The sequence below is a fragment of the Dermacentor andersoni genome, chromosome 1 (assembly GCF_023375885.2).
Source record: "Dermacentor andersoni chromosome 1, qqDerAnde1_hic_scaffold, whole genome shotgun sequence".
Classification (NCBI taxonomy): Eukaryota; Metazoa; Arthropoda; class Arachnida; order Ixodida; family Ixodidae; genus Dermacentor; species Dermacentor andersoni.
In genome coordinates this window covers 56,653,368-56,665,267 of record NC_092814.1, presented here as the reverse complement: position 1 = coordinate 56,665,267, position 11,900 = coordinate 56,653,368, and the positions used below count along the sequence as shown (strand labels likewise).

At 48.8% G+C, this 11,900-nt stretch overlaps 1 protein-coding gene across 1 annotated transcript; it reads right to left on the bottom strand.

The window, feature by feature from the left end:
* Nucleotides 1-2,332: 2,332 nt before the first annotated feature.
* Nucleotides 2,333-8,074, bottom strand: LOC126543808 (snake venom vascular endothelial growth factor toxin-like). Its single transcript, XM_050190937.2, has 2 exons — nt 6,590-8,074; nt 2,333-3,080 (listed from the first exon to the last, which is right to left on the bottom strand). The coding sequence occupies exons 1-2, from the start codon at nt 6,782-6,784 to the stop codon at nt 2,853-2,855; spliced, it is 423 nt and encodes a 140-aa protein (XP_050046894.1). The 5' UTR covers nt 6,785-8,074; the 3' UTR covers nt 2,333-2,852.
* Nucleotides 8,075-11,900: the final 3,826 nt, after the last annotated feature.

Sequence of the window (11,900 nt, the reverse complement as noted above, 5' to 3'; positions counted from 1 at the left end):
TTGGCCATCGAAAGAAGGAGCTCAGTCCAAGATAATGACATTCTACGCCGCATTTTTCTTTTCGAAACATACTGCCTCGTACTCTGTAATAACGGTTACCCGTTAATCGAACACGTCGTATATGCGTCCGCTACTTCTCCTGTCGTTGGCAGAGCTGACCACGTCAGTTACAGGCTTCTACGCATTTCTCTGCATTATATTTTTTCGACGATATTTTCTGGGGATTTTAACGCCAAGCACTTCGACCACATCGACCGTAACTGCAGTTCGGGATCTGCCACTATCTGCTGTGCGGTATACACCCAAACTCTGAAACCTATAGGCGGACAGCGCACATGAGGCGGATGAGCATTGCGGCTCGCGGTATCAACGGCAAAGCGAACATTGTGCTTTCGATAAGCACGGCTTTTGCTACCTCTTCCTTTCACTTCCTTGCACACAATAAAAAGCCAGCAATGAGCTGCTGGCTTCTTATTGTATACGGTGCTTCGTGTGTACAGAGCGCCCCGCGACTGCAGCCTCGTGAAGCGATGCTGTTCTTAGCTCTCGCCTTTCGCCGATGTTATGGTGCCGAAGTGCCGAAGTTGCACGGGTGGAGCATCAATTTCCAGAAGCGAATTTGCCAAGATAGATGCTAGTTGGAGGTGTCTTCTATCCTTCAATCATGGAATTTTTATCACTGGTATTGATGATATGTTGGTACACATTGCCGGAGATATATACTACTACGATCTGCGGAGACGCTGGGGCGAAAGTGCATATATATAGCAGCTGTTTGAGAAAAATTCACGAGCACTAACAGTTAGGGGAGTTGGTGTCGATGCACGAGAAGGCGATGACTTGTCCTGTCTTTCTTTTTCCTGTCTTTCACGCTGTGTGCCCTATAATTTATTTTGTAAACAACGCAGCAGTAATTTATATAACATCCGAATTTCGTTTTGTTTCGAATACAGTTTCGAATATTGCGTTTTTGTATTGCAGACGAGTCTGTCTTTAAAAACAAGTGTTTTTTTTTCTTCGTACGTAAAATTCGTGTTCCTCAAAATTCGTCACATCCAATCACTTCCCTTCTCCTAGCCACATTACAGTCATTTCGCGTGAAATTGCTGGCCTTCCATTTGCTTCACCTACGTAGAGCTCGAGGACATAGTCCTCCTTATGAGAAGACTGTGTGGTAAGATTTGAAATCAGGTCTACACTTCATCAATTAAAATTAATGACAAATAAGATCCGAGTACGCCCAAGCACTTCTTCTAAGTTGTGAAGGTGAAAGAATTAATGTCTCATTGAACGCCGCTGAGCGGTCCTTCGAGTTATGAACTCCTTGCCGGCAAGCGAGCGTGTTGAGCGCTTGGCCAGCTTGACGCGCTTTGATTTGGCCTTGCCGAGACGCAGTTAGAACACAAGCGAGAGCTTGCGCGGACAAGGAACGCGCCGATAACACAGGCTTCCGAAAACGAGAGCTAAGGTGACGTGGCGTCGCGGCGATGGCCTCTCCCCTCACCGAACACCTGGCGCGCTCGCGCGGCAGTAGCTGTTCCCTTTCGCCCGCTCAGCTCCGTCCAGGCACGCTCGTAACGTGGCATCGCAGCCTACGGGAACTTATATGCCATTTTTCGCTTATCCAGACGACAGGCACCGGCTTTTTCTCTAAATGGGCCAATTGATGCTTTCGCATAAAAAGATATTAAGGAAGTTCCACTCTAAGTCCATCCTCTTGAGCAATCAAGAAAATAGATTGAACAATTTCGATTTTGACTGCAATAGGACTGTGAGATGCCCACAAACTGCGCCAGTATGCTATATAAACAATAAAGTATCTGAAACATCTGATTAGCTCTTTTGCTGACTTTTTGGTGAGAAATCATAATTCCACTTGAAGACATAGTGATCGTATGTGAACACACAGACGACGTGTTCCCGACAAGTGGTGTTTGTAAATACGTGCATGATAATGAGTGCTCTTCTAACAAACAACAAGATTAAAAGATCATCTTACGCGAGCACTACTACTGAAATATGTATGCCGGGCACCTGTTTGCCATGCAACATTACAACTTATACTTTCAAGAAACACGCTCAAGCAAGGACGGCGTACTCTTTTGACGAACTCAGTAAGTGGCTTCAGGACGAGATCGGTTTAACATACCTCTACCGTTATACCGATACTCTCATGCAATGCGCTAACTGCACATGTGTATCGCGATAAGCACATGCACTGCTGGCACATAGCCGGAGCCGTAGAAGTAAGGCGGTAAATATAAGCTAAACCGATCTATTTCTGACGCAGGTAACGAATGCACTCTCGTAACTCCAGTGAACACCGCACAGGCAGGGTGACATGCAGAGCATTTAATCTTCATGAGCCGACATCACAATAGAGGACAGAATGAACCATGATTTCTGTACAAAGTTTCTGCGTGCAGTGTCCGTCCTTTCACCTGACTCAAAGGCACCGGAGCACGCAATGAACGGAAGCGACACTGTTCCCTTTCCCCGGCCTTCGATCGCGATGCACACAACTCCCGAGGGTCGCACCGGTGAAAGGCCCGTCTCTGATCCAGGCCAACTGAAATCACTCGCACACCAAACGTGGGGCACTCTCACTGCCGTCGGCGCGCGCACCGCCGAACGAAGCCTGGGGAGAGAAGCGAGAGGCGGCAGCAACGCGCCGACGAGGGCAGCACACGATGCGGACGCAGCAGAAGGAGAAATCGCGGTCAAGGCAGCCCCCCGCACCCAGCCCAGGGGCCATCGACTGTCCGATCTCGGGTAAAGGACGGGGTTGCCGCCGTCCCGCTCATCGCCGCTGCTCGGCCACGCCGCGGGCCGGGTGACTGGACAGCACCGGCTCAGCGGATGGGCTCGTTGCGCAGGCGGCACTCGCACTCGGTGTGGTTGTCGAAGACGAGCGTGACGGGCTCGTAGCGCGACGAACCGTCGCTGACGTCCAGGTGCAGCACCAGGAAGGGCAACTGCACCGCCTGCGCCGTCTTCACCTGGCAGTGCTGCTCCTCGGAAGCGCAGCAGCCCGTGTCCGGCGCACACCGGTGCAGGATGGTGCAGTGGGGCAAGAACTTCTGCGTGGCGCAGAGAGTGCAGAGGCGCGGGGCGTTCCTCAGTCGCGCGGTTTCGCCACACGGCTCTCGGTAGAGCAGAGCACACAGCACAAGGGACACAAAATATAATGACGACCTACAACGCTGGTCGTTACGTCTTTAGCTACTTGTGTCGTGAGTGCTGCTTTGCACAACGAACTGTCACATCGCTAGAATTGATGCGTCCAAAAGATTACGCTCTTAGCGCACTGACCGTGGTGCACTTTATTTTTTTTTCCCCTCTTTTTACGAATAAACCCTCTAAAATGATTGAATCCTTAAGTTACATAATGTTTATTTTTTACTGTTCATTTTTTAGCCCTTTGTCTTTTGTTGATTGCATACTTTTCATTACATCCAGTGTGGGTACGAGCCATGTTCTTAGGCAACAAAAATTACAGCAACATATCTTTCTTCATGCGGTACATACTAAAACCGTGAAGTTATTTGCGCATGCAATAGCTGTAGCTTTTACTCGAAATAAAATAATTAGCTTTAATTGTTTAGAGAAGGGACAAGCTTAAACCGGCATGGTTTTTCAGCGCTTACGCAACACGCAACATCAACACGACATTCAAACAATATGGCCGAGGTTCACAGGAAGATGAAGCGGACATCAGTCGTCTAACTAGGGATGTCTCAGGCTGGAGCCAACGGCTCCAGGCTCCAGTCTGAGGCATCTCTATAGTTTAGCCATTGATATACAAAGGAAAGCTTTCTTCGCCGTAGGTGGGGGAAGAGATAAGTAGAAGGCAGGGAGGTTAACCATAATAACGTCCGGTTGGCTACCTGCAGTAAAATCAATATGAGCGATTTCGAGGCGGGATGCAGCATGACGAACATGGGGTTCGTCATTTCGCATCAAGCTTCGGCACATAGCCTGTTCTTCTTTACACGGAAGTGCAATTTACACCTGCACTCATTTGGTGCCTGTCGCGCAATGCAGTAAGTAGAATACCTCATGGTCACAGCTACGCAGTTGTAGCAAAACGGAACGCTTTCCTCCGACCACCCACACAGCGTGCTGCTTACTTTGGTCAACAACAAAACAGCAAGAGGTGTTCTTGGTGCCACTTTGGAGAGAGTCTGTCCGAAGAGAGGCGATTATCACAATGTGCCAGTTGTTCAGTTTCGTGTATTTCTATTGTGACATGATCAAAAGCAGGCGAAGAAGAGAAGCCAAAGCCTGGAACGAAAGTTTTGACAAGGGGACTTGTTTTCCTCAGCAGTGACGTAGAGATAAATTTTTTCGGGGGGCGGCGGAGGGGGGGGGGGCGAACTTGACCGGGCACGGAAGTGGGAGAGGTGGGGAGGGGGGCTGGGCAGGCGGCTGCCTGGTACACGAAAACTTCGAGTTGACTACGCCCTTGTTCGTCAGGGCGCTGAAGGAGACAGGACCGCTCATTGAAAGGTTGGCCCCCAGTTGAGGCGTCCCTTGTTCGTTCACTTTTTAATCAATTCGTCTCCGTTTTCATGTGACCACTTGCCCTGTTTGGATATATTGCGACATATGTTTTGCCGGCGACATGAGCAAGTAAACTCCGTGGCACTGCTGTTGCATTTTACTCAAAGTAAAATAGACAATGTTTTACGAGCTTATTATTCTAGTTGTGAACTTTTCACGTGTTTACATTCATCGCACAACCAAATATGAAATCTTAGGCTCTCTCCCAGCCTGATACTATGTTAAAAAGGTGGGCCTCTCGGGCCAGCTTAATTCGCGCACCCTCGTCTATTTTCTTCTCTAACCGGCATTGGGCTGTCATAAATGTCTATGCAGCAAATTACCGTTGCCAATTTGCAAATACCCCAAGGTGTTACCCGGCTATTTATATTGCTTGTACGTTAATTGTTTCTATATTTGATATGTGTTCAGAGCAGAAATAAATCACGGTCATGGAGGATTGCCAGCATTTCGCACGGTAGTTTCGTTACGAACTTAAAACATACGGTCTATGATTGCAAATTGCCTATTTGCTTTTGCATAAGACAAATAGCGCATCGAATACTCATTCAAAATTTTTGAGGCCAGCATGCTCGCGGCCGTATCGCGAAGAGAAGCGTAACGCTGGACTCGTTTTTCTTTGTGGACTATGCCGTCTGCAGCACCGCCGTCATACTGCTTTATGACAGCTTCACCTTGAAACGAACTGGCATGTGAAGTATTGCGGCGGGTCGTAAACAGATTAAGACAGTTGGCGCACCATGGAAGCTGTTCTTGCGGCAGAATACCAGGTATTGCCTAAAAATGTCTTCCCTGTGTCCTCAGCTCAAGCAGCAAGTGCAGTCACAACCGCTGCTTTACGATTCTGACTGCGTCAGGTATTGACGTCACCTCGTGATTGCTCCTTCTACTATGACGAAAAAAGAGAGAGAGAGAGAGATAGAGGAAAGGAAAAAGGCAGGGAGGTTAACCAGAGAAAAAAATCCGGTTTGCTACCCTACTCTGGGGAGAGAGGGGAGGGGGAGGTAAAGTGGTAACAAAGTAGAGATAAGGAAAGAAAGGAGCGTAGACACACGTAATCTGTTATGAGCATTACTACACCATGAATAAGTGATGCAGCTGAAGAGAATCATTATATATGTGACAAGAAAGTGTAATTGATGGACACCAAAGTGAGAAAATCCGTTGCTGTGGCATATGTACTTAGCGGTTCGCGTCCAGAAACATTTTGGATGGTGACTGCCGTTCGCAGAGAAAAACCACTGCCTCACAGCGCTTTCTAGCAGTAGTTTGTAGGTTTCACTGCTGGGAAACAGAAGCGACATTTATGTGGTCGGCTTATTTCTGGTACATCGCCTGTTTCGCAGAGGAGCTGAAAAGGAAAAAAAAGAAAGGAAACTGCCGAGGCATACTCTAGGCAAGTACGTCTTGTGGCCATAACACGGCATGGCACGTTTTGGACATGTGACGTATTGTAATGAATTCACAACTTGGCACTCAGTGGTTTTTGTCTGCACCACGGGGATTAAACCTTGTTAACAGGTAAGTACACTCCAGGTGAATGACGCTTTCTCTTCACCAGCCGCGTCAGATAAGTGGTCCATCCACAAAGTTGCTTCTTGAGTGCCTCACTGCGAGCAGTTGAGCTAACAAAGCGGTCTCGCTGCGGTTGATGGTTATCATGCTTCGAGCACGTTAAAAGCCTGCGCCACTTCATCAAGCCAAACACAATAGTGTTTGCCTTCTTGAAGGGGCATCGACGCAAGAAAAAAAGAAGCGTTCTTTATCGGCCCGCTCAATATATCGGCAAGTAGATGCTCTTAAGACCCCGCCGATACTTTACAGAAGACGCTGGGAGCCCCTCGTGGCGCCTGTCGATGCGGTGAAAAGGCGGGAAGAACCTGCATTCCAGCGCGATCTGTGGCAGCCGTTCACGAGGTCCTCGCTGCACCTGGTAACAGCTAGGCGTTATCGATGGCGCCGTTATCTGCAGCGGCGGCTCCCGCGGGATGCGTGCGTGCACGTGCGGCGACCAAGCGGAGCTCACCCTGGTGTCGTTAGGCTGCAGCTCCTTGAGGCACTGGACGCGCGGCTGCGGAGCGCGGCAGGCGAACTCCCTCCACACGAACTCCTGGTGGCGCGCGGCCCTAGCCGACGCCGGGTTGGCCGGCCGGCGGGGCGCCGACACGGCGCAACACAGGACAGCGCTCAGGACCAGCGCTGGCAGCGCGAGGCGGCGCATCGCTGGGCTGCGCTTTTTAAGCCGCCGCACGATGGGCTCGCTATCACGCACATGGAGAACGCCAAGCGCGACGCGCCCGGCTCTGCGAAGCCCGCAAAAAAGAAAAACAGCAAGCAACGCCAATCGTGAACTGTCACACGAGCCGCTTTCCTTCTAGACCGCGTAATCTGGTCCCGCCGTTTGACGCTCCCCACCCTCCACTTCGTCGTGGAGGTCGCGCGCTCACTGCCGCTGCATGCGCTGCAGGCCGTCGGAGTTGCCCAGATCGCCGTCCGTCGCTTTCGCTGGACCTTATAGCGCACCCTCGGCGAGTGGAAGTTATTCCGCGTCAAAAAGCCCACAACGCCAACCCGGTAAAACACGGATCGTGCCCTTTCCGCTTCGACCTTCCTGGATGATGCTCGTGTTGGTGACTTATTTGCCCGCTTCGCTGTTAGGTGGCGCGCGATCGCAGCTGCTTCTCACGTCGCTCCGGCGCACGTCCCAGCCGGTCCTGTTAACTGCAACAAACTCGTGCAAGCTAAATGCAGTCGATGAAGCAACCACAGGTGCCGGTCAGTCTCGTGTCGCATGTTTACGCACTAACCCGGCGGAGCGCGTGAGCGGACTGGCAATGAAGTCGCGCGCCGGCGACAGAAGCGGCCTCCATGCGCCCTCTCCGGTGCCAAGCGAGGCCCATCCCCTCACTGCAGCTCTGGGGGAGAACATGCCACGTGCCGTCAGATGCCCACACGATACAGCTGTTCGAGCGCGCAGTGTGACTCTGTGAACCGCTGCCGTGGAGTGAGGAGCTTATATATGATAGTTGGGGACTGCCCTGGCTCTCGAGCTGTCCCTAAGAGCGCGGTGACGACCCTTCAGAATGTGTTTATTTACGAGACTGATACGTATGTGGTTATCTACAGGCGTTGTCACGGCGCTGCTGTCCCGAATAGCGCCGGAACCTGACCAGTGCGGCTGTGCGTGAGATATAGCTTGCCCCGCTGTGAGGGCAGCGCAGCGTGAAGAAACCCTGGATGAGAAGGAAGGTGTCTTGGAGAAGCAGGTGCAGGACACTGCATTACTGACAGGCGCCTGACTCAACCTACTTATTTAGCGGCTGTGGGACTCGACAACGAAACGCGATATCACTCACTAGAGCAAGACGAGTAAAGCACAATTCGACATTGAGAAGTCGCTATATAAGGTCGATTCAAGAGACACCTGCATTCTCTGAAAAATGCGCTCCAGAGAGAAATTCATGGTTTATTATTAAAGAAGACAAACAGTAAAATATACGCACGGTGCCTTCGTGAAATTACAGGCTTTAGCGAAGCTGTAGGTATTTCTACTCACATAAATATGACATCGTAATATTGTTTCTTGTGGGATTTCTCGGACAAACTGGACCCGTATTTACAAAAAGCTCTTACGCTAGAATTGTTGAAAATTTCAGCCAATTCTGATGCTGGAAATACATTAGCAAAGTCTGCCGATCAGCGGCAGACTCTTCGTTGCTCTTCGTTGCACTTACGAACGAAGAGTGCTTTGTCAATTCGTCCCCTAAAGTGTTGTGCTCTTTGCGTCCGGATACTCAAGCAATTGCTTCCTGTCAACGTTATAGCCACTATTTTCTCCTACGCGTACATTTTTAGACCCTGGTATTGGGAAAAGGCTGTGCGATTACAATACAGGTAAGCGAAATGATAATGGCTGAATTTAAAGTTGAAAAGCAACATCAGGGACTTTGAGAGACGCTATGGTTGGTAGCTCCAGAATAATGTTGATGACCAGAGGTCTTTTTTCACTCGGACCCAGTGCTCTGTAGACAGCACTGAGTTTGCATTTTGCCTCCTTGAGAATCCGGTCGCCGCATCCGGGAATCGATCCCACCGCCTTGTGCTTCGCAGCAGGGTACCGTAACTATGCGCTGAGCCATTGCGGTGCGTCTGGCCTGACAAAGTGCACATTTCAGGAACAGATCGCAATGTTTTACTGTATCAGAACTGCACGTTACTGTGCGTTTATGGAGAACGCCTTTTAAGTTGTGAGGTAACGGATAGCAGTCATGTTCTTCCGCATTCCTCGTGACTAATTATGCTCGTCTGTGTTGTATATGTATTTCTCTTGTTCCGCACGTACATTACGGGCCACAATGTAAGAGCAGCTTGCTAAAGCACTGATGCGCTCGAGGGGGACCGGTGCACTCACCAAAGTCCATTGAGACCATGCACTGGGTCCATTCACAATGAACTGCATGAGCTATATTCTGAAAACTGAAGTAGACGGAGCATTTAGGACTTCACTTGCGTCAGCTGTGGCTCTTTTATGTCATTTCTGTCATCTGCGACATCAAAACCCTGTAAAACCGCGACAGCATTTCGGCGTTCAAGTGGTCCTACATGAGCGAAACGAAAAGCATGACTTTGGAACGTTTGAACCTTACGCAAGACCCTGGAAGGGGTTTACCGGTCCGGGAAATCATACCGGGTCTTCAGGCGCAGCATGTTTATCGAAGTCAAAAACGCCACGTGCCAAAATTACGTAAAGTGGCAATGCATTCCGCTGGAAGAGTGTGCGCGGAAATAAACATGGTCTAAAAAGACTAGCGCGTGCAAGCAACAGTGCTAACTCACGATAAAAAGCGCGTCTAGTCTTTCGCGGTGCCTGCTAAAATGGCACGGTTCCCAAAATTTGTTTAAACTTATGTCTATCCCCAACGACACGAGGGGTACGAGAAAGAAAGCCGCCTTGTTGGACATTTGACGAGCTTTCACTCTGCTGTATGTATACAGAGCAGTGCAGGCAGAATACAGACTGTACGAGTTATGACCTTTACCATCGTGTACAAAAAGGGCAAACAACTACAGTATAAATAAAAACATCTAACACAGTACCGAACACGATCAACGAACACTTGGGATATGTGCACACGACCCTGGAATATGTGCGACTAGTATAAATGAAGTAACAATGTTGAGCACTTAAGCAGAGTAGGACATGACTAAACAGTTTGAGCTCGCACCATTCTGGCTCACTTGCAGAACAAACAAACGAACGAAAAGGCCAGCAAGCAAGCAAGCCAAACAAGACATTGCAAAAGAAATACGGTATTTTAGGAAAGCATAACAGATATACAGTTACAGCCTGCATAATGCATGAAAATACAACGCACACACAAAGGAACTATTATACCGACACAAGTATTACTAATACACATTTATGCATACAATGGCTCGAAGTTTACAAAGAGTTCATGTCGGTTCTAGTTTCCGAGATGACTGTTTTAAAATCTGGTAATCATGTTTGACAGAATCTGCGTCCCATAATTTCTTCTGGATGAGGGCACACTGCATTTTTCCATATATTGAGTATCATGCGAATGAAGAATATAATGTTTTTTTGCGAGACGTGCAAATCTGCTCGAGCTTTCAGAGGGTGCAAATCTTTCACTGCTGCAAGGGCGCCACATTTGCCATGTTTATAATAGACCTCACGAGTGCAACTTAAATAAGAAAGCATTTAATGTACGATGCGCATTGTCATTATACTTTCAAGATGTTATCGTGAATGTTCGATGTGCGGCGTGAGCTGTTGTTTTGCGTAGTAGCATACGTAGTGCGCGCTAGCTTTATACGAGCATATTAAACCATAGTCGTTAACCTCGCACTTCAGCAACAATTTACGCACTGACTTGTATTAAATTTTATTCATCTTGCCATAACATACGATTCCCTTCTCCATGCACCTTTAAATCACGTCCTAAGAGTCCTAAGATGCAGCTTTAGCTTAGGTGCTCCTAAGCGGGACGGGGAAACAGTTTTCCTCGGCAACCACTGCACTGATTTCGACAAGTTGCATTACATTTAAAAGAAAAGTGAAAATCGAGTAACAGTAGCAAGTGTATATTTAATTGATGGCAGCAATATTTTTTTAGAAAAATTCTCAAATATTGCAAATTTTTAAAGATCTCAAGCATCACGTTTACAACTCTGTAACTCAGCAATAAAAAAAGACGATATCATAATTTTGTGAACTGCACCTAGTAATACATCTAAAGCGGACAAAATTGATGTATTATACACCGCTTCGAAATATACCACTAATTTGTGAGCAGGACTTTTGAAAAACGCTCGTAAACATTCAGAGAAAGCAGACGAAGTTCCCTGGCAGCGTACGTCCTCGCCAAAGGAATGGGAAGCGTCGGGGTGTCATCGGGGGCAGACCGGGCAACTTTGTCAGGGAAGTCGTGGCCGACGATGCCACAGTGAGACGGAAAGCCGCTGAAAGATAATCTCGTGCCCTGTTTCCAGGGCATGACGGTGCATTTCCCTAATCTCGGATACCACCTGGTCGCATGTTCGGTGACATAAAGAAGCCTCGACGAGGCTGTGAAGAGCTTCTTTAGAAAGACAAAACATGACCCATCTCTGTGCCGGTTCATCGGTGACGCAGTTCAAAGCGGGCACGGAAGGCTGCGAGTTATGCCGCAGTAGATGTCATTGTGCGACACCTTGAATTCATTTGTGATTCGCTTCGCTGGAACCACGAAAGGCGGCTGCTGAGCTGGCAGTGAGGTCGAACCATCGTTATAAATATGCTTGCGGTATCGGTATGCTTGATGCAGTACAGCAGCATCAAATGTTTCAGAGTCAGGGACGAATGATTGGTCATATTTGTAATCCTTGGAATAGGTGAGTTCACTTCAGGCTGTCGTAGTCACCACCGAGGAGATGAAGGTTTTGCCGCGGGGATATAAGTAGACGGTATGCACTCTTGACGAGTACTAATCACTCGTGAAAAGGTCGCTTGAGGTCTCTCAGCCGGCAGTGAAGCTAACTTATGGTCGGGGATCCTTGAAAGATGGCGAATGTACTTTCTGGGAAAGTGGACAGCTACCTGCGTCTGGGTGATAGGATCTCTAGCGATGGAAGTTGCTGCTGGTTTATTGGAGTTCTCCGAGTGTCCCCCATTGTCGGCTGCATAAGTTGGACCCCTCACTACGGGTGCAAGTACCATCTAGGGTTTCCCGTTTGCGAAGCAACGAGGCTGTGCTACTTCTGGCTGGAAGTGACGTTTACAAATGCTTACTTCTCCCGCATTGAAGATGTCCGATAAGCCGATGGGCGACTCCTGC